A 22,841-nucleotide genomic window follows, 5' to 3' on the forward strand; every position below is an offset into this window, starting at 1 on the left:
TACCTTTTAGAAGAAAAGTGATCTTTTTCCCTTTGTACATCATCAACTACGTGTTATTTATGCTTTTGATGAAACATGAAATTATTTTAATTTTGATTTCAGTATCTCTTTTTTAAGAAATCTATATACCTTAAACCAAAATGATAAGCTAATAAGAATTTCAAAAGAATGGAAAAAAATATCCTTCCAAGTAGATTGGATTGATCACCAATTTCAAACTAACTGAAAAATATTTCATACTCCACTGGCTTCCTTTAAAGTAAAATACAACACTTTCTCCATACCCAGAAATAGATTTTCTCAGTGGTCAAAGAAAATAATTGTATATCTTTCTCTTTGTGACAATTCTTCTCACCCTGAATTTCATAAAATCACACAACTTTAAATAGCATTAGTTTATTACCTAGTCACTGTGGTTACTTAAAACAATCTAGATATATACAAAAATTTGGAATGTTTTATAAATGTTGATTGACAAAAATATTACACAGCTGCTAATGGGATTTTTTTTAAACAGCAAATTAATGCTTAAAAGTTTAGTTCAATTTATAGCAATATTTGTGTTTAAATTTTTAAAAAGTATATAAACATTTAATTCTAAAGAGGGCAGAAAAAAATTTTAAAATAAATACATAGGGAATTTTAGAATTTCATGGATTCTGATAAACTAATGATTCTTTAATGAATGAGAGAAAAAACTTTAGTTTTATGGGTACAATTCTGTACTGAGTAAATTACCCTTAACACATAATTTTTAATGGTTTAAAATTTTAGGGTAGTCAATTTTAAACACTGTTACTAAAAATAAGAAAGTTTTGATGGTTTGTTACATGATACTTATTAAAATAAAGTCTGTTATGGGTGTAGGCCTTGACTGTAAATCACTCACCTTTAAAAAAACTAAAAATGTCCTTTCTATGTCCTCAAAAGATTTGAATTATTAACCTTTTAAATTTTGAAACTTTATCATTACCAAAACAAAAATTCGAATGAAGAGTCCTTGTTATTTAATTTCAATTTTCCAATATTTTAAACTGATAAGAACAGATACTACACTTGATCTTAGCCAAAAGGCCGAGAAGCGATCAATTTTCCAATATTTTAGAAGAAAACTTTAGTAATTATTTTAAGTGCAAAACTTTTTGCTATTAGTTTTTAACATTATATCATGTATCATGTTACTCCTCTTGGTAACAAAATTTCCTTATTCAACTTTGTGTTACAAGAACATTTAAAAAATATTTTAAATTAACTAGAGTAGAAAAAATACTAGTGCATATAATAATACCTGTTGCATTTGTAATATTTCAATATAAAAGCAGACAATTAAGTTTAGATCATTGATAAATCAATTGTTCTTTGTGGCTTACTTCCTTTTCTAAAATTATAGTTTGTATATCTAATTCGAGGTAAAGTAGTTGAAAATGTAATAATTATATCTTTTTTATGTATTCCTATTAAAAGCAGAAAATGACTGAAAAATTGATTTAAATCAATAAAACTGATGTGAAATACAATGTAAAATTACATATATTGAAATTACATTGTAAAATTACAATGCTAAAATAGTTTAAAATCAACTATGAATAAAGGGAACACCAAGGCTTATCTTAAAGAATCTGTTTGTCATTCTTTTTTTAGAGATTACAACACACATACAATAAATGAATTTTATCAAAATACAGCACATTTTTTCTACTATATCCATAAAAATCAATTCCTATGTAAATAGTACTGAAAATCAACAAAAATGAGTTAAAATTTACAAAGAGTTGTTAAAGGGTTTCAATCAACATTATTAAAACTATACAGTACAATAACCAATTGATAACATCTTGAAATAAGTGCAATATTTGAGTTCACATCTTTTGAAAAGTTACTCTGACTAGCAAGAGCAATGAGGCTAACTCACTTTTGCAAAATAATGTCGATTGCTGTTTTTGCTAGTCCTATGAAAGTCTCAATTAAAACAAGGTTGAAGAACAAAGAATAACATATTAAAAATTCCAAAATTATATTTCTTAGTAATTAAATGAATTGCAATAATGGAATATTGCTCTAATGAAAGGCTCTAGATCAGCCTTGAATAAAAACAGTTATTGGTCTTCTATGGCACTTTTTTATGGTCCAAATATCCATGCATTCATTCTTACCATTGAATGCTATTCAATTTTTATTTGATTACATACAGAAAAATAAAACAAAATTTTGTTTGGATAAACAAATTAATAAACCTCTACCCACAATTTCTTACACTAATGACAACAAAGGCAGTTGGTGGTAAAACACTATTACACTGACACACTTAGAAACCCTTTAAAGACTCTGAAGTGTCGAGTTCACATTTAAGGTTACCTGTAGGAACAGCCCTTTATTTGAACACCTTTACACACTGGTAGGCCCCAAGGACCCATCCCTTTGCTCTACAACCCTCCACAGCAACGCTCTATCACTGTGCCAGTTTCACAAACTTGCTTTGGTTTCCTAGCTCCATGCGTACTGTTTCCTTTTACTTTACCAAGGCAATGTGGGGCCAAACAAAAGCAAGAGGCTTTCCTAATTCTTCTTACATTTTGTGTCATAGCAACACAATCTTAAAACTGGCCATTTTAGTTTCCTTTGCTGCTTAAAATAAAAATTATAAATTAAGATTAAAATGGAGTATTAATTATAAAACAAATCGCAAATATCATTTGCAAAAAAAAAAAAAAAAAAAAAAGAAAACAAGGGATTTCCGTATCACAGAAAAAGCATGGACATACATCTACAGTAGAGTTTAAAATTTCCTGTGACTAAAAAATGGAAAATTGAATCACCAGTAGGAAACTTATGTAGTCAATGTTTATGACAAGTATAGATCCTGTAGAGCTCATAAAATGCAATCATCGTCTTTTTTATTTCTTTAAAAAGACATTACATTTTTTATTGCATTATTCTATTAATAAAAACACATGGACAGAAAGCTGTTTTTTCATTCTTTGCTTTTAGATTTTTACAGGAATTAACTTAATCAGGCCTTGGAAAGTGAACCCACCAGCACCACCTTCACCTGCTCACTCTTTGATTCAATATGCACATAGCAAAAGCCAACACTTCAAATCTCTTGCCCACATTAAAAAAAAAAAAAGTTTCAGCAGAAAAACATTAATAATCAGTTGAATAAAAATAAGGGCATAAAAGCTATGAGACAGCTAGCTCTGCCATCTGTCTCTGGGCTACAATCAAGGCTTACAAGAGCCTTGCACAGAGTTTAGTCTGTATATGAAATCCAAAAATAAACCTACAATCTATACAAAAACAACATACGTTTGTTTTTGTAGCCTTGATTACTATGTCTTTAAAAAAACCTAACAGGAAGTTTCATATGGTTTGAATTCAACAGTCTTCCCTATATACTGTACAGTGGTTCTTCCCCTCTAGCCACAAGTTTCATTATTTCATTAATGTACAAATTTGAACATACTTTTTTTGAGTTCTTCTTTATATATAAAAATAGTCAAAATATTAATTTCCCCTGCAAATATCTTCCAATAAATCTTGCTGTCTTCCCCCCCTTTTTGTCCACAGTTCTTATGAGGAAACCTCTCGTACAATGATGAGTTCTACTGTGTTCTGGAAAGTTTTTAGCAAGGACACTGCTTGTCCATGTTCAATATTAATGAAACTGTAGCCATTAGCCTAGAAGAAAGAAGAAAAATATTTTTTAAAAACCCAAACATTTCATAGTAATTTATTTGCAGAAAATAAGAATGATTTTGGCAATTGAAAACAACATTGAGACTCCTGAGCACTAAAATAGAATCTCTGAAGGTGGGATCCAGGAACCTATATTTTCAGATGATTCCTACATAATAGCCAATGCCAGGAATATTTGTCAAAGACACAGTGCCATCTGTGTTGTGTGCATGCACTACCATGCGATTAAAGTTACCAAGTTGCAGGGGTAACAGATCAAGAACACTACACTTCCTATAATTTAGGCTAAATGTTTACTGAGGTCTTACTGTGTGCCAGACACACAGTTCTAAGTGCTTCCATGAATTAACTACTTTAATTCTCCTAACACAACAAAGATTCTTTCATTACCTTACTTTAGAGAAGTTACCATTTTTGAACTAAAATAAAATACTAAAATATATCAAACATGTATTAAAAGTATCAGTATGATTTTCCACAGTACAAGGTGGATATTATTTAAACTATGAAAGCATTAGAGTAGCCTATAGAAAATATCACTCTTTTTATCTACAAATATTTAAAGATAAACTTCATAAAATGCTTATTTTCAAATAAGGCATTTAATAATTTCTGATGAGGAGGCAGATGAATTACAAAGTAAAAAATAAAGGAAATAATAAAAAGATGTATCTTAGTTACCTGAATAATTTTATCACCTGGTTGCAATAATTTTGATGCTGGTCCTTCAGGCTGTACCCTTGTTACAAATATACCCTTTAATAACAACAACAAAAAATTACTTAATGGGAAGCAGTATGCATAAATAACAGAGTACCAAGAAGCAATCTTTCTCAGTATGCAAAAATTTGAATTGTAAGGATTTCTCCTTGTCTTCTCTGAAAACATCGTGACAACCAACCCTATTCTTATTATTTTATATCCTCAGCCAAGGAGTGAGTATATTTTTTCCATTGATTTTTTTTTTTTTTTAGAAAGATTGGAAAGGGGGAGGGAGTGAGAGAGAAACATCCATGTGAGAGAGGCATATCGATTGGGTGCCTCCCACACGTGCCCTGAGTGGGGGTGGGGATCAAACTTGTCACCCACTGGTGAGCAGGCTGGTGGCAGGGCAACCCAACTCTATTATTTTTATTTTTGCCTCTGACAATTCAGTATAGTTTTTTCTGTTTAAGTGATGAAGTTACTTCTATAGATGTACAGAAAAATAATTACGAAGTTAAAAATCACTTCACAGTATGAGGAACATTTGAAATATTTGGTTAAATTTATATGCCTTGAACAATGAAACCGATCACATTTCAAAACAAAAAGCTGAACAATACCAAAAGAAATAAAAAGGTGTCTGTCTAGATTTATAGAAATACATGTTAGATTTTTACATATGTACTAGAGGCCCAGTGCACGAAATTCATGCATGGGTAAGGTCCCCATGCCTGGCTGGTGATCAAGTCTGATCTGAAGGGCAACTGGTGGGGCGGTCAGGGGCCCCCGCTGGCACCCGCCTTGGCTAGCCTGGCACTGCCTGCTCACTGGCCTGGTCCCCAGCCGCCACCGCCAGTCACCTCCCTCAGTGCTGCCCCCTGATCGCCCCACTGCCACCGCCAGTTGCCTCCCTCTGTGGGGTGACCAGCGGGGCAATCGGGGGCCCCCGCTGGCACCTGCCTTGGCTGGCCTGGGGCCTGTGGGCAGCTCCTGCACTGAGCATCTGCCCCCTGGTGGTCAGTGCACATCATAGCGACCGGCTGTTCCACCATTTGGTCAATTTGCATATTAGGCTTTTATTATATAGGATAATAGATATTAATAGTGAATAAAACTTTATGGGTTTTTAAAAGAATATATAAATAAAACTCACATCATCATCAGGTCTGAATGGGTTTCCTCTTCCACCAACACCTCCTGATATGCTAAATCCAAGTTCTGGATCCTTTTCAACTCTCACTCGAATCTGATATATCAAAATAAGGTAAGTTGCAACACAGTAACATCCATAGTTAAGTATTGGTATATTAAGTTGTAACAAACAAACATAACTATGTAGGGATTCATCTAAAACAAATACCTTGGCAGATGAAGTGAAACTTATGACATGGAATATTATGTTAATGAGTTAGTGAGTTAACGGCACAGCTAGGATTATAAAGCAAAGCTCATAACTTAATCTATTGTTGTTTTATGAGAATAGGCAACCAATTAATGTTAACCCTATTGTATTTTTTAGACATGGATTTTAAAGACATAGCATACACACAAAACATGTACATTATTAGTTTCTATTTATGAAACATCTACATTACATAGTATCTTTTGTTTATTGGGCAATCCATAGATCCAAAATGAATAAAGCATTTGTTCTCTAAGTTTCTAATAATATCATTTTATCAATAAGCTATCAAAATATATGACTAGCGACTTTTTTTTAAAGTACTTTGTAAGATTTAATTCTCAAAGTAGTTTGGAGACTAAAGTCAAGTTTCACAAGCCGAGTGTCAAATAACCACAGCAAACCACAACATGCCAATTCAAGCTTAATGGTCTAAGGAGGAAAATGGGAGACATCTATAACACTGTTAACAATAAAAAAATATATATTAAAAAAAGTTTAATGGCCTAGTTATATTGTTGAAGAAGGTCTGCTTTCATCAATCCGTTTGGGAAAAATAACCACCTTAGGAAAAAAAGAAAATCATGCCTAAAACACTACATCTTATGTCAATTAATGAGAATGGGGATTGGGGTCATAAAGTCAAAAAAACCCACAAAGTTTAACACTTTATAAACTTAACAGGAAACAAGACCTTTAAACACAAAATGGTTAAAAAAAACTATGTTAAAATTCTATATGGATTTATTGCTAATAATTAAATAACCTATAAAATACATTAAAAGCTTAGTCTCATATTTCAAATATTCTTGATCATTCTTACCTCTTGCCTTGCCAGCTCATGGCTTTGTCTAGGAGAACAATGGGGCTGTGTATATGGAGGCTGGTGGGCCACTTTCAGCATCAAGTAATCAATTAGTTGTTCTCTAGAGGGATGCCTTGCCACAGATGCCTGAGGAAGGGGGTGATGTATTTGACTATAATTTGCCTGAGGCCTGAGAGGCTGGCCCATCTGTCCATTACTCAAAGGCATCTAAGAAAAACATGAAGTGTCTTAAAATGACCAATAATGATGTCTTAATACAAATAGTTGGATTTTCTTTTGGAGCATTTCAAAAGCATTAGAGGTTAACATTCTAAATCACAGTGTCATGCCACTTATACTATTTTTTCTAATTTTACACTAAAAAAAAACCCGTTTATGTTTTAATTCTAAACTTGCCTGAGTGCTTGATGATAGAAGGAGTTTTCAAAGATTTCAAATGAAAGTAAATCATATCTACATTTTAAAATATTTGCTTTTCTGTCTGATATAAATGCACCTATTATTCTCACATAACCAAATGTTAAAATGGTAAACAGTATGCCAAAAATCTTAAATTTAAGTAAGCCCATTAAAAGGGTATCTTTTCCTATACTATCTTTAATTTCTCACATGCACATAAAACAAGCATTTGCCAATGGTTTTTCTTTAAAACAAAAGTAATTTTTTGGTAGAATATTTTCCTAATCCTATATCTTTTCTATATTTATTCCTTTCTTTCTAGAATTAACAAGCCAATTCAGCTATGCAGTGCTGTGTATCAGTTAGCAATTTCAAAACTCTCTAAATATTAATTCCATAGAATAGTAACTACAAAAACGAAACTTTGACATTCTATTTTACTTTTCACATGCTAAACAAAATATCTGAGATTATTTTGGTGTTTTAAGAGAATTATCTTTGTTTTAATGCCTTTCATTTTTAGAGATTATATCTGAATTTAAAATCACTTTGTAGCATTTGGCTAATAGCTTATTCTGTTAGTGAGGAACCTGTCTGGCAAATAAGGTTACATTTGTATTGTAAATATTTGCATGTGAAGAGATTCTGATTGGAAGAGGAAATAAATGTTTAAGCTATTCAGTTACTTAAAACATCATTGTTGATTATTAATAAAAGATGAGCTCATCCACATGGAAATCATAGAAAAATTGTGAGGGAAATATTTGAACCCTATTTCCCTAAAAATTATCCAAAAGTAGAAAAACTGGAAATGCTTTTCTTTGTAAATCTTGCTTTGGTAAAGATGATTTTCACTTTTTAAAAGAGTTCTATTTTTCATTGTTTTATATTTGAGAAGCTAGTTAATTCTGAGGACTGGAAACATATGTGAGTGTTTAATGACAGGTGGTATTAGCACAAAGATGTCAGTATTTCCTGAAAAGTCTTTTTACTGGGTATTTACCACTTGATCACTGTAGATTTGAAGCAGTTAGTTTGCCCAGGAGTACCTAAGAAGTTGTGCTATTTCTTTATTACTTACACACAACTAGGTAAACAGCACTTGCTTTTCTCCATGTTTATATCCTTTTTTTCCTATGTGCAAATTCAATACTTTTCTCCTGTGGAGAATTCTCCAGACAATAATTACTTGTGACCCATGCTTAAGGCTCCTTGACACCCAGACACTTGTTAGTGCCTGACTTTCTACATTGATGTTAAACGTACTCGGGTAATATATTAAGCTATGTATAATACACAGGTGGCTCAGAGCAATAAAAAGCATAAAACAATCTCAGCAACCTAAACCATACAATGGATTTTAAATGAAAAAACAAAACTGGATAACAGAGCTCAACTAAAAGAAAAACCAAAAAAATGATAGATATGTATGAAGTTAAATGTTATGTGGCTGGGTTTCTACTCTCAAGAACAATATAAAAATTTATATCATATATTACTATGCTACATAATTATATCTGGTTATACTAGGATATGGAATTAGTTAAGAGAAAGGACAGAAGAGAGTACTAAAGAAAATAATTATCGCCCTAGCCGGTTTGGCTCAGTGGATAGAGCGTTGGCCTACGAGCTGAAAGGTCCCAGGTTCGATTCTGGTCAAGGGCACATGCCCGGGTTGTGGGCTCGACCCCCTAGTGGGGGACTTGCAGGAAGCAGCTGATCCATGATTCTCTCTCATCATGGATGTTTCTATCTCTCTCTCCCTCTTCCTTCCTCTCTGAAATCAATAAAAAATATATATATTAAAAAAAGAGAGAAAATAATTATCTATCTGGCACCGGTGACAGAAAAATAAACTTTCTAAATAAGTCACACTTTAGCTACAAAATTAATAATAATAAACCATCATCTATTCTACCACATATAAAAGTCTAATTACTTTTAGTTACATTTAAAGTATTTTAATATGCTCCTGGTAATAGTAAAATAATTTCAAATGAAGAATTTAAGGTAGGTTCAAGTTTAACTCTTCAAATAGGTTTATCACAAATGCCAAAATCCCTTTGATTCAAATGATAAAATAAGTAGGTGATACTATAGACATACAAAATAATACAACAAAATAATTCACTAGTGTAGGAAAAAATCATGGAATAAATTGAAAAATAGCGGAATACAATTTTCTATTTCTCAATTATTTTAAAAATAAATCCTTACTAATAACTAAGCAAGGAAGGAAAGTCCTCAAAAAAGTATTTTCAGTGTTAAAGCATCTATGCTAGTTCTAGTTCAAAAACAACAAACATAGTAAGCTCACAGATACCACTTTATTTCCTGAGCACCTACTTTCAAGCTGTCTGGAGGAACATCTTTGTGACTAAGTGTAGCTGATGAGTAGTTGTGCTGTCCTGAAATGAATATATCATCTTGACAAGGATCTCCTGGACAGGATGTCTGGGGATGCTTCAAATTAGGGGAAAATAAAAAATAAAGACGTAATGATCTTTAAGATGTACAACCAAATGATGATGACACTTGAGAGATTAGGAAAAAAATAGCGCTATAGAAAGATGGAGAACCAAATGAAACATTAACATCACAACTGCCATCAATCTGAGTACCTTTATGACTGATGTTAACTAAACTGATCATTGTAATCATTTTGTAATATATACATACATATATCAAATTATCAAGATATACACCTTGGATTAATACAATGTTATGCCAATTACATCTCAATAAAACTGGGGGGGGGGGAACTAGCACTTTTAGCCATCTTCCAAAGTTAATGGCAAAATGTTTTTTTTGTTGTTTTTTTTTTTCTGACCAGGGCTGGGGATTGAGCCTACAATCCAGGTACATGTCCTTGACTGGAATTGAACCTGGGACCCTTCAGTCCACAGGCCAATGCTCTATCCACTGAGCCAAACAGGCTAGGGTTGTTTGTTCTTGTAATATATAAAACATATATACAGATACACAATGTTATTTCTTTATAATGCTTTTAGTTTTATTTACAATAATAGCTAGCTGTAACACTTTGAGCCACACTCTTAATCCAATTAAGAGTCCCAAATTTTAAGAGCAACTAAAATATATTCCTGTTGAGCACCACAAAAAGTTTTTTGGTAAAAAAATTACCTGATGTTCTTTCAACAGCATAGTATCACCGAGGATTTTCTTTTAAATGATGAGCAGTACCAATAAATATACCGTTAAATAAAACTTGTTTTACCCTAATTTCATCATACTAATATTAGCTCCATATTTTCAAAAGCACTGGTTTGGGGAAATGCTTTTAAAACCAACTAACCAGAACTCCTATTTTTATATGTCAAGTGATACCCTTATATTATAGCTTATCTCACTGATAGTTTTAGATTAAAAGTAGACACAATTTCATTATCTTGAACATTTCTTATAAATATACTGGGATGCAAGATACCTAAAATTTTCATTTTAATTTCATTCTAAATACACTTAGCTATATTTTAGAAAACTAGAGAAATTGTTACTTTCAAAACAGTACATGGGTAGCAATATAAATATGCAAATTACATCATCATGTTGAAAAATAATTTGAATCTACTTCATTATGATATGCCACAGGATGCATATAAACCTAAGGGTTTATAATGTAATCTTAGAAACTGTATCTGCAACAGATCTATCATGTACAGTTAATTGCTAGTTCAAACCATGGCTTAGCATTTTTAGTAGTTTGGTCTAATTTTGTGTACTTAATTAAATGAAAACTTTATTTTCCTTCTCCATTTTCAGCTGTGCTTCCAGAATGCATAAAAATCAACTTAGCTCATAGCTTAAGTTTAAAGTCAAGCCTGAATGTACAACTATGTTTATTTAATCTTTAAAAGAACAAGTATATTATAATCGAAAAAGTAAAATGCAACAACAGACTCAAAGGCTCTGAATTTAAGAACAACAAGCAAAAAATATTACTGTGTAAGAATTTGTAAAGAACAACTGTTCCAGATGACTGTAAGATTACCCCTGAGTTAATAAAGGCCCCTGTCTTTACTTTGACTTCAGCTAGAATAGTGCCAGAACCCTCTCTCCCTATTTCAATCTGATAACTTACAAAACGATTGCTGCCACTGTAATATAACATAGAAACCAAGTGGTGCCAGGTGACAGAAGGCAAAGCAAGATGGGTGAGACACAGTCAGAACCAAGCTCCTATCCTAGAGCAAATCAGGAGTACATTAAGAAGGGGTGAGGATGGGGAGAGTAGATGCTCAGGAAAAAGCAAAGCACCCCAAAGTAAGCAGAGTCAATATGGAAATAAAACTGGGAGGAGATAAAATAAGGTCATAAGGGAGAAAGGTCTTTTCAGGATGGAAGGAGAGGGGCAGAGGAAATATTTATTTGGAGGCTATGCTACTACCTCAAGTTGTTAGGCAGAGAAAATCTTAAAACAGAGCCAGGCCAGAGTTGTTCTATTCTTTCTCCTTCTCTGCTATTCTTACACCCTATCCTTAACTTTCACTATTAAAAGAATAAACCTTTCATTTTCACCATGAATGACTATGGCTGAAATGTGGGTAATAAAGAATTTGGGTTTTGTCTTTTCATTGTACTTATTGCAATTTTTCAGCCTCATTTTTTATATTTAGCTACTTATGATCAAACTTAGTTCCACTTAGTTCTTAGTGCTTTTTTTGGCCAATACTCAATCACTAACATGAAAACTACTGCTCCCCACAACTCCTCTGTGGATTACATATGGCACAGTCTTAAAATCTTGAGTTTAGGGAGAGCAAGCTAGTTTCAAGAGAGAAAACACTACAAATAATAATTTTTAACCCCTCTCAGTTATTTCTATTGCTCACCCATTTTTACATAAAAAAAGAGTTGACTACATCCTTAAGTTATGACCATAGAAACCTAAGAGATAAAGACTAAATCAGCTTTGCAGCAAGTTTTAGCACTAAGCCATGGTGGAACTGGGAGGTAACAAGATACCTAACCCCACAGCAAATTTTATTTTCCAGAAACGTTAAAACATTAAAATGTGGGGTTTATTTCTTTCTGTGCACTAAAGTACTGGTCTACTGCAGGTACTCACTCGGAAAATGTGCCCACCAGAACCTCTTCCGTCTGCAACACAAAAGGCAAGACTGCCTTGGCTGCCATGCAGGTCCCTAGAGCTGCCACAGTGAAAGCTGCTTACAGCAGTGAAATTGGAATTAAAGGACCGTGACAGCACGCTCTGAATGAAGAGGGGATAGATTTAACAGATTAGTGTAGCATGCAAAATTTACAAGACATGTTATGTATAGATGCTTTTACAAGTAAGCCCAATACCACACAGAAATATCATGCAACATGGAATTTCAGTGCCACTGAAAGAAACTGGCACTATTTACTATATAGATACATGACAACATACAAATATACACACAAATCACATGTAATCCCACCATTCAAGTTTAGACATCAAAAAATAGGAATTCATGTCATACCTAGATGTATCTGTACAGCTATACATGGGACACAAACTAATTCCTCTCTAAAGATAAATTTTACCAACAACCAGTTAAGTCAAAATAAAGTCTGCTTCATTTTATAGAAGTTATCTTATTATTAAATAAAAGCAGAGTTTAAATACATAATATAGCACAAATTATATTTGGCAAAACATACTAGGCTCTTGGCCATTGTAAAAGTTTAATATAAACATAGAATTTTAGGATATAACATTTAAAAGGCTCCCACTACTCTATAATTACCAAAATAAAAACAAAAACTAGAAAGTGCACAAAAACTTTCTCCCATCCAAATAAATAGATATTAAAAACATTATATTTTAGGGGTTAGTAGTGCCCTTTGCTGCTTAAATACAAAGAACAATTGATAGAATCCTTCCAAATATTGAGTTTATGTAAATGTCTAATCATTAATCCTAGGGCTGCCTGAAAAATGTACCTCAATAAATGCACTGCCTGATTCTCATTATTCCTGCTTCTTTACTTCCAGAGTTGTTAACTGCTATTCTTTCATGTACATGCTTTTAGTCATGTTCCTGAATATTGAGAGTCTGATGGTAAAACTGAGAGAAACCACACTTTGAGCATGGCTTGTAATGAAGAAATATGAAATGACGGTACAAGCATTTCTATATTACTCTTAGGGAATATACACCTTCTCCAGATTATGAAACTGATGTCTACTATTAAGAAACATTAACATGACATTCCAGAATTAAATGGATCTATAAAATTACAAAGTACATTTTTAGGTATTTTGTGGACTTTAAAGTAATAACTAAAGAAAAAGCTAAACTTAATAGGCTAGGCCTGTACTTTTCCAAACCATTTCACGATAAATAAGGATTTAGCAGAGGCAATTCAGAGGTTCCATAAACAGCTGGTTAGAAAGTAAAAATAAAGAAATTATACACACAGTTACATACACATGGTTTGTTTTAACATGTTGTTAACTTGAGTGGACTGACTGACCTTGTTTAAGGATATGTAGATTTGAAACAAAGCCTATTATGCCATCTTTGAACACATATGATGTTTTGTAAATATTTCACTGAATAAGAAAGCTTATGCTCAGAACAGGTCTGGTTTTTAATTCAGGCTTGTGTTCCGACACTCATATAAAACTGCACTCCATCACAACACATGGAAACACTGAACAGAACAGTGCTGGGCAAATGTCCTGAGCACTGTTGTTCATTACATGCAAACAGTTGCATAAGAGCAACTGAACATGAAAATTATCATGTTGAAAATAGATACAGAGGCAGAGCTGCCTCAAACAGACTGTCAAACTGCAGCGGGAAGGCCGGGGAGGGTAGGGGGGCAGAAGAGGGGTGGTAAGAGATCAACTGAAGGACTTATATGCATGCATATAAGCATAACCAATGGACATAAGACACTGGGGGGTAGGGGAGAAAAAGAAAAAAGAAAGAAAGAAAGAAAAAAAAGATTATGTGCCCGGAAATGTCAAGAAAATAAACTGGAAATTTCAAAAAAAAAAAAAAAAAGAAAAGAAAATTATCATGTGTTAATCTTTAATCATATCTGGTTGAGTGCTTATGTATCTAAGTTGTTTTAATTTAATAAGTACTATTAGCAAATGCTGACTTAATTCAACTTTGAAATAAATTTTATTCATTTTCAGTGCTGTTAAATTTTATTTATAAATAAGTCTTGAGATTTTTGAGGTGAAACCTATTTTATATGTGTGGATTCTAGATAGTTTGTTGGGGTGGGAGAGGTGTGACTACCACAACGTTTCAAAACCAAGTAAGGGTCAATAACTTATCTATTTCTGTATTATTAATAAACTCCCAGCTAGGCAAAGTAGCAACTTTTGATTGGGGGACTTACCCCTAGAGGTAGGAAAGGCATTGTGAAATTCCCTGAAGAAATTTTTCAAATATCCACCATGCCATCAGAATTATGTTTTGGGGAGGAAAGGGGGATTACAGAGGAGCAAACAGAGATCTTTCATCAACCTCCACCATTGTTAATCAATACTTTCAAGTTTGGAGTCTACATCACATTGCCCTATGCATTTCCCAGTTTCACCTCAATTCTCATCTCTAAATTACCAGTGGGCAAAATTGAGACACTACTTTCATATACTCTCCAAGCAACCGTATGGCAAATTTCTAAATATAAAAAGCAGAGAGGCACAATGAACAATGTAGTGGCTGCTACTTGCTTCCATTTACTAAAGTCCAGGCACTCTCTGTCAGATAGGAAAGTAATGGGAAAATAGCCATTGGAGATGTCAACTAATATTAATACACTAGAGGCCTGGTGCACAACATTTGTGCACTGGGGGTGGGGGAGGTCCCTCAGCCCAGCCTGCGCCCTCTTGCAGTCTGGGACCCCCTAGGGGGTGTCGCAGAGGTGGGAGAGGCTCCCATCACTGCCACTGCACTTGCCAGCCGTGAGTCCGGATTCTCTCAAGGGATGTCTGACTGCTCGCTTAGGCCTGCTCCCTGCAATTGGACATCCTTAGCACTACCATGGAGGGGGGAGAGGCTCCCGCCACCAACACTGCACTCACCAGCTGTGAGCCCAGCTTCTGGCTGAGCGGCGCTCCCACTGTGGGAGTGCACTGACCACCAGGGGGAAGCTCCTGCATTGAGTGTCTGCCCCCTGGTGGTCAGTGGGCATCATAGTGACTGGTCGTTCCACCATTTGGTGGATTTGCATATTAGCCTTTAATTTTCAGAACTGCCTCTTAAATTCATTTCTTTCCCTCAATTCCACTGATATATTCTCATGTATTTTCGGGACTACTACTAGATGGCTTCATCACCCAGTCCACTTAACTCTGTAGCCTCTCCTTCTCAAACCCAGTACCACATCAGAAGTTTATTTATAAAACAGCTATATTACTCCTCTGCTTAAGAGATTTCCAAATTTGTCAGCAAAAACATACAAGTTCAAGAACCTTAACTGTACGTACAAAGTTATAGCTGAAACACAATAAATAGATGAGAATGAAGTTACCTAACCTTACAGATGGCTTAGTTATTTAAAGTTGAGAGGACAGCATTGCATAGAGCTAACAATTACAGGCAGAGATGAAATGTGGATTGATATAAGGTACTAATTATATTTTAGGTATTTATTTCTGAAAAATTCAACTTAAGGAATTTTTTAAAATAACGACTAGTTGAGGTTGTATATTTTTCAAAAACCAGTATCTTATATTTAATAAACAGAGGTAAGATAATTCTTGGGTAAAATCCACTAAGAGGTACCAAGCTAAATCCTAAAGAAAGAATATGCCTTATACATTTGAGCACAGAACTGTGACACTAATATATGAGTTTTACAGGATATTTAAAAATGTTAACTTCTTTCAAAAAACAAACATGTACACACTATAGTAGAGCCAGACAAGTGAGTTTAAATAGGTCACAAATGCAATTCGAAAAGAGTAATGCCATGCCAGAAGCCATCTGTGTCAGTGACAGTGTTAGTCATATAACTGGGGGAAAAAATCTTAGATGAAATATTTACATTTACAGTACATCTGTTTTTCTGTTAACTGTACAATAAACTGCTTATTTTTTGCATACATATTTACTTAATCAATTATTAATAGATGACAAGAGGTCAGAAAATGCTAAACAGAGGTACATATGTATATACATGTATTACTCATAGTATGTGTGGCACAATCTAAAAACCACATACAAAAATAAATAAAATGAATGTAAGCCTATCAAAAAAACACTGAGGAGTAAGAGAAGGGAGAGAAGCTTATACTACCACCTCAACGGCTCCGGGTCTGACAAGTTGGAACTTGGAATTCTATTGTCAGCACCAAGGAAAAACTCCTAGAATATAAATATATAGGGTGTCCCCCCAAAATGTATACATTTTCAACAGCTGATACTCAATTTTGAAAATGAAATGTATTTTAATAAACACTGTCATTATAATTATTCAAAGTGTATGCATACATTTTTTAAGGACATCCTATATATTCAATAATCCAGAGTATCTTGTTTCACCTTGTTTTAAAAAAACCCCAAGAATGCCAAATTTGTAAAGGAAAATCAGTAAATTCGTGAGAAGAATAAAAAAATTCATGTTTAATTACCTTTTCTAACTTTTTGGCTTCTATATGTCGTAGTACTTGTTCTCGCCAATCATGAGGAACTTTATTTTTTCCTGGAGGATCTAATAAAGAATGCTCAGAACCAACCCTTGCATTTGGTCTTTTTGAAGGACTAGTCCGTGAATAGTTGAAATCACTAACTGACATAGTTCTCTCTGGTATTTCACTAACTGAGGGTCGAGCACTTTGAGGCCTAGATGTATTTGGACCATCAATGCTATACGTTCGTGCAGAAAGAGGTCTCTGTGATCCTGACATCATTGGAGCAGTTCTTCCCACTGAATGTAACTCCCTGTATGATAAATAATCTCCTTCAGGGATTTGGGCCCGCCTTGTGGGACCTGGCTCACTAACATTTACAGAGGCTGTAGAGGACACACTACTTTGTCGCTGAATTGTATTTCGAGTTGCTCCAGGAATGATTCGGTCATTTGGTGAGATGGCCCACATTTCCCCATGTCTTCCTGGGCCAAGTCTTGGATGTAAATGGTATCCAGTATTAGCTCGAACATTGTTATGGTTAGAGAAATTCATATTGGCAGAATGTTTATTAGCATAACTGTGGTTTTCTGTGCTCTCTGATCGAGGAAGGCGCTGAGAAGGAAAAGTGACGTGATCCATTTGGGGATTTTGTTTGGAGTGCCACAAAGTGTCCTTGACTGCAGCGCTGCTACTGTACTGGATGTTATATTGTGGGGGACCATATATCTGAGGCGCAGATTGTGGGCCACTTGCTATGGGGCCTCTTATATTTGGCTCTTCAGGATTATGATTTGAATCAAACTTAAAAATTGCCTTTGTACCTGATATTAAATCAGAAGATGAAGAAGAACCAGTAAATACTTGCAATGGTTGATCATACAAAAGTGTAGCAGACTTGCTCCTGACTATATTTTTTCCATCAATAGTAGATGTGACTTTAGCTGTTGCACTTGGCTGCTGAAGTCCATTATCACTAAGAATGTCATAGATTTTTAGCTCTCCAGTCTCCATATTAGTTATGCTATGAGATTTCACAACAGACCCAACTGGCCCACTTCTCTGAGGGGAGAGATCTTCGGTGCTCTTGGAAATACCCATATCAATAGAAGGATCAGTGTCCTGGGGCTCAGTCTTCAGAGGAGACTGTGGAGTTTCCTCAGAATGTCCATTCACCTTATTTACACATTCCAGATTAGGACACTTGTTTCCATTTTCCAAGCGCTCAGCTTGTCCTTTAGCATTAACGCTTAAAAAGGCCGTTCCGAGCATGATATCCTGTGCCTTTGATCTTCCTATTTTCTCTGGTTGAAATGTATCATTGGTTATAAGTTTATGAAGATTCATATTGATATGGTCTAATTTGTGAGATTCATCAGATGTGGCTATTGAGTCAATACCTTTTTCAATAAGAACTAATCGTTCCTCAATATTCAAATCATATTCAGGTAAGTTGAAATCTTTTTTATCATGAACCTTGAATTGTTCCTCTGTTGAATGGTTTAAAATATCTCCATTTTGTAAAAGGCTGTTAAAATTTTCATCTTCTTGCCTAAAACAAAAATAATGTTATCAAAAACATCATAAAGCCCAGTTTTCTTAGTAATGGGAGATTTATATTAAATGGAGAAAAGTAAAACTATCTGAAAATTTATAATCAAGATTAATTTTCATCAATGTCATAAATCACTTAGTCACAATACAGTTTGAGCTAAATAAAGAAAAAAATTGTGTCCTCTTTTGGTACAGCTTTTCACAAATGTGCTAAAATATGAAATGCTTGCCCTGCTGGTGTGGCTCAGTGGTTGAGTGTCGACCTATAAACCAGGAGGTCACGGTTCTTTCCCAGTCAGGGCACATGGCTGGATTGCGGGCTTGATTCCCAATAGGAGGCATGCAGGAGGCAGCCAATCAATGGTACTCTCTCATCATTGATGTTTCTCTTTCCCTCTCCCCTCCTCTCTGAAATAAATAAAAATACACTTTAAAATATGACATGCTTGAAAGATGGGCAGATACATGGAGAAAGAGCCAATAATTTGAACAGTTGAGTAAAACACACAGAACATTTTTATGAATAATTCCAAAACCTTATATTAGCCATAGTTATCATAATAACTGCTATTAGATTCAAATATATAGATAAGGAAATTATATAAAGGACTAAAGAATAGCTCTACAAAATATGAAGTATCAAAACTGAAATATACCCTGGCTGGTGTTGCTAAATGGTTAGAGTGTTGGTTTGTGCACCAAAGGGTCTCGGGTTTGATTCCTAGTCAAGGGCATGTTACCTGGGTTGCAAGTTTGATCCCTGGTCCAGTGGGGTCTCATGTGGGAGGCAACCAACCATTGTGTCTCTCTCACAGTGATGTCTCTCTCTCTTTTCCCTTCCTTACCTCCCTCTTCCTCTAAAATTCAATGGAAAAAAATATCCTCGATGAGGGTTAACAACAGCAACAAAAAAACACACAAAAAACAAACAAATAAAATACACAAAAACCTGAAAGTAAACTTAATCTACATTGAATTTGGGCAATATTTAAAGGTGATATTCCAAAATTACAGAAAATACTTTATTTCTGCTTGGTAATATGAAAACATAATTGTGTCTTCGAATTGTATTTCAAAAAGTAGTTAAGTTATATTTCAACAAATATTCCTTAATATTAATCTTCCCATTAGGTGACAAATAATACTCATGATTACAAATACAACAGAGATACAGCTATGTCTTTCTTAGCCTTTATTTCATTATATAAAAAACATGATTTAGAATATACTAAACTACTTCCCAACATCAGTAAAATTTTATTATTCAACAAATTACTCATTATCTTAACATTAAAAGGTTATAAAAATTAATAATTTACCATACTGGGTCTTAACCTCAAATTCAGAGAACAGATATAAATGATTAATCATAATTACAACTACCTTACAGCTAAACTCATTTTGAGATAAAAAAGGCATTTTTCTTTTCCAACAATATAAATCAATACATACAAAAATTTGACTTAACTATGTCGCCTGGAACATAACAACAATTGAACTCTAAAAAAATATTTAGCAATATCCATACATTAAGCTTTGGGTTCAATAGTAACCCAAATCTTTCTATCAAATACTCTACCTGATTAACATCAAAGTAAAATGGTACAGTCTTACTTTGATAACCAAACTTGAGAGCCCAAATAATAAATGTTTTAAACTTCAGCTAAATTCTAACATGTAGGAATTAAGCCTTTTTAGAGAAGTTGACCTATAAGTTTAAGTCTAATCCAAAGATACATCACTAATCAAAAGAATTTAAATAAATCCTTTAATTTGGAGCATCACCCCAAAATGATCTTGCATTTCTAATCCTAAAAGTATCAGTTTCTAATTGAATTACCCCAAAATAGGTTATTTATGCTGTAATACCTAGAACTGTTCAACCTTTTAATGAAGAAAATAAGGACATATTTTAAATCTTTTCTCTGCCCCCTTAAAAAACTAAAAGGGAAATGTATAAAAGCTAAAATAATTAGTAATAAAGTGGAGAAGAAACCATATACTGCCTGAACCACTTCTATAATATTTGTGAAATCCTTAGGTTGGTCATATATATTTATTTGCATTTCTAGCTCTATTTTTTGTAAAAATAAATTATTTTGTTAAGATATTTACAAACCTTCTTTTGGAATTAATACCAATATGAGTTTGTTTCACTGGAGAGCAGAGTGAGGTATCTTGACTACTATCAGTATTAAGAGAAACTGAATCAGACATCCGGGATGGAGAAGAACAGTTGCTATTATTCTGATTGCTATTGTGTGTAACTTCATCTGATAAAGAATCTATATCCTTTGTATCATCTGAAACAAACAAACAAACAAACAAACAAAAAACTCAAGCCTCTGATAAAGTCACCAAAAACCTGTGTGAACTACTTCCCAGTGATGACAAATAGCATTTTATATGGCCCTGGTTCAACATATAAGGTAAAGAATTATATAAATTAATAGATAACCAGAGGCACCTATAAAAATTCAGTCTTAATACACACAAACATGAAAGAATTTTAAAATAGTGACAGATACACCTTTACTTTTTAAAAATATAACCAAAGTTAGGGTTACCCAGAATTTTATTAGTTTGAATTACTGACAAGATTATATCATTCAATGTGTTCTAAGGCTATCGGTTAGTTTTAGTAAATATGCTTTCCCACTCATTTACAATTTTAAAAAGTCATAATAATAAGAAATACAAAGTATAGTTTATACCTTAAGTAAACTGATCTTGGGGAGAAATTATATCATACATGTAAGGAATCGTTTTTATCTATTCTGACAATAAAAATGAGCAATGCAATCAATCACCAAATAAATCAAGAAATTTTCACAAGGTCAGCTCTCTCTTCGTATTTTTAAATCATTTCAAAAAATTGTACATGAATACTGAACTCTTCATATGTGAGATGGCTTTATGTGTAACAATAATATAAACAGAAATAGACAATATTCATATTCCAGTATAGGTAGGTAGTATAAATAGTATTTTTAAAAGTAGTGATAAAAAAGATAACATAATATCTTAGAACCCTCAAGAATGTTTTTAACTAACTCAATTCTAGCCAAATCATAGAAAGAGTATATATATAGATACACTCATAGATTATATGAATCTGAATTAAGGATATTTTTGCTGTTCCAAATATTTTAGTTGAAGTAGTCTAGATTGTGTTTACAGTTAAAAACAGTAGCACAGGGCTCTCTAATTCAACTTTAAGGTATTAGGGTCTCAGATTATGAATTTTTAAAATAATGTTAAACTATCTGTAACAATTTCTTTCCTAGATATATCCCTCTTCTTCCAATTCCAAATCATGGGACAATTGTGATCATTAGATAACATGTAAAATATTTAGCATATAGAAAGCAGCAATTAGTAAGTATTCAACATATATTACCACCATTATTATTATGAAATCCAAACTACTTGAGGAGCACCTTGCTAGCAAATTTCATTAATGCCATAAAGGCAATAGCTGGATCAATACTTGGTCGAGGTAATATAGAGATGTTCAGACACTAGTGGGGAGGAGTGAGGGAAGGTTAAAAGGAAGAGACAGAGATCCTTCAAGTCCCCTTTTATGTTAAATGAAAGAATGGCTGGAAAAAGAATGGTTCAAAATAAGTTCTGGGATAGATAAAATAATAACAAACATCTACTATACATCCAGTATTGGGCTAGGTTTCAGTACATTGAATAATCTAGTACATTTAATATTCACAAACTCCTTCATTAGCCTTACTTTATGTCAAATTAGATATGTACACATGGATAAAATTAGGCTCCTCAAGGATCATACAGTAAATAAGTGGTAGAAATGGAATCATAACCTAGGCTTGTCTCCCTATAAAGTCCATGTCCTTGTAAGTAGACATGCATGAGGGAAGAAAAAAAGGTCTATCAAGATTTTCCTTTAAAAACAAGAGAGAGAAGAAAAAGACCTTTCAAAAAAGTATGTTTTAAAAATTGTTGCTAAAAAGTGTTGTAAATAACATAATGACATTTAATGATATTCCAAAACAATTATACATTTTATTCAGCTCATTTCTAATCTCAGAGCTTTCCTTCACAGCTAACCTTTTTTGCTATTACTAAGTGCTACCACTTTTGGCTGGATGATAGAGGTTTCAATTAATGGTGGTCGCATCTCTGCCATTTTCATCTCTTCATCAGAAGAAAGTTCTTCAGATTCCTAATTTAAAGACAAAAGAGTGAAAACATTTATGCGAATAGATTGTTTTTTTAAAATGAATAAATATTACGTCGTAAGAACTTTATAAAGAGAAAAGAATATTTAGAACATATATGAAAGCTTTTTATAGTAACAGTGACTAAAAGTAGTGTATGATTTAAAAACTTTTAAGATACAGCAATAAAACTGTGGTAGTTATTAACAATATTCCAAAGCACCTATGGGATAATTTCCTGGGGCAGACCTTAATTCAAATGTATTAATGATTACTATGTGCCTAGTACTATGTCAGGTGCCAGAGAAATAAAAATACATAAAACACAATCCCTGCCATTGAAAAACAGTTTGCTCCAACACAAACCTCTTCTTCCCATAATCCTCAAATTTATGGCTCCAAGGATCACTGGGTTCCAAGGAATCAGAAGAACTGAGATGTTCTTTTACTAATATAAATTAATAACAAC

The 22,841-nt window shown here is 33.4% G+C and overlaps 1 protein-coding gene and 1 pseudogene across 22 annotated transcripts in view; both read right to left on the bottom strand.

Moving 5' to 3' along the window:
- Positions 1 to 964: 964 nt before the first annotated feature.
- LOC132234027 (U2 spliceosomal RNA) lies at positions 965 to 1,086 on the bottom strand (annotated as a pseudogene).
- A 421-nt stretch (positions 1,087 to 1,507) lies between these two features.
- ERBIN (erbb2 interacting protein) overlaps positions 1,508 to 22,841 on the bottom strand; it is a 125,058-nt gene continuing 103,724 nt past the window's right edge. For 7 of the 22 annotated variants that reach the window (XM_059694478.1, XM_059694479.1, XM_059694475.1 and 4 more), the window contains 9 exons: positions 22,263 to 22,377; positions 20,302 to 20,485; positions 16,632 to 18,180; positions 12,118 to 12,261; positions 9,375 to 9,491; positions 6,627 to 6,836; positions 5,555 to 5,647; positions 4,378 to 4,452; positions 1,508 to 3,678 (listed from right to left, as the gene is read on the bottom strand). In XM_059694478.1, the coding sequence (XP_059550461.1) occupies positions 3,571 to 3,678; positions 4,378 to 4,452; positions 5,555 to 5,647; positions 6,627 to 6,836; positions 9,375 to 9,491; positions 12,118 to 12,261; positions 16,632 to 18,180; positions 20,302 to 20,485; positions 22,263 to 22,377 (2,595 nt within the window). In that variant the 3' untranslated portion in view covers positions 1,508 to 3,570. Of the gene's footprint in view, positions 3,679 to 4,377; positions 4,453 to 5,554; positions 5,648 to 6,626; positions 6,837 to 9,374; positions 9,492 to 12,117; positions 12,262 to 16,631; positions 18,181 to 18,922; positions 19,040 to 20,301; positions 20,486 to 22,262; positions 22,378 to 22,841 lie in introns of those variants that run through there. The other 15 variants (XM_059694485.1, XM_059694484.1, XM_059694474.1 and 12 more) reach the window with 14 other exon arrangements.

This window comes from Myotis daubentonii, chromosome 4 (genome assembly GCF_963259705.1).
Source record: "Myotis daubentonii chromosome 4, mMyoDau2.1, whole genome shotgun sequence".
NCBI classification, from domain to species: Eukaryota; Metazoa; Chordata; class Mammalia; order Chiroptera; family Vespertilionidae; genus Myotis; species Myotis daubentonii.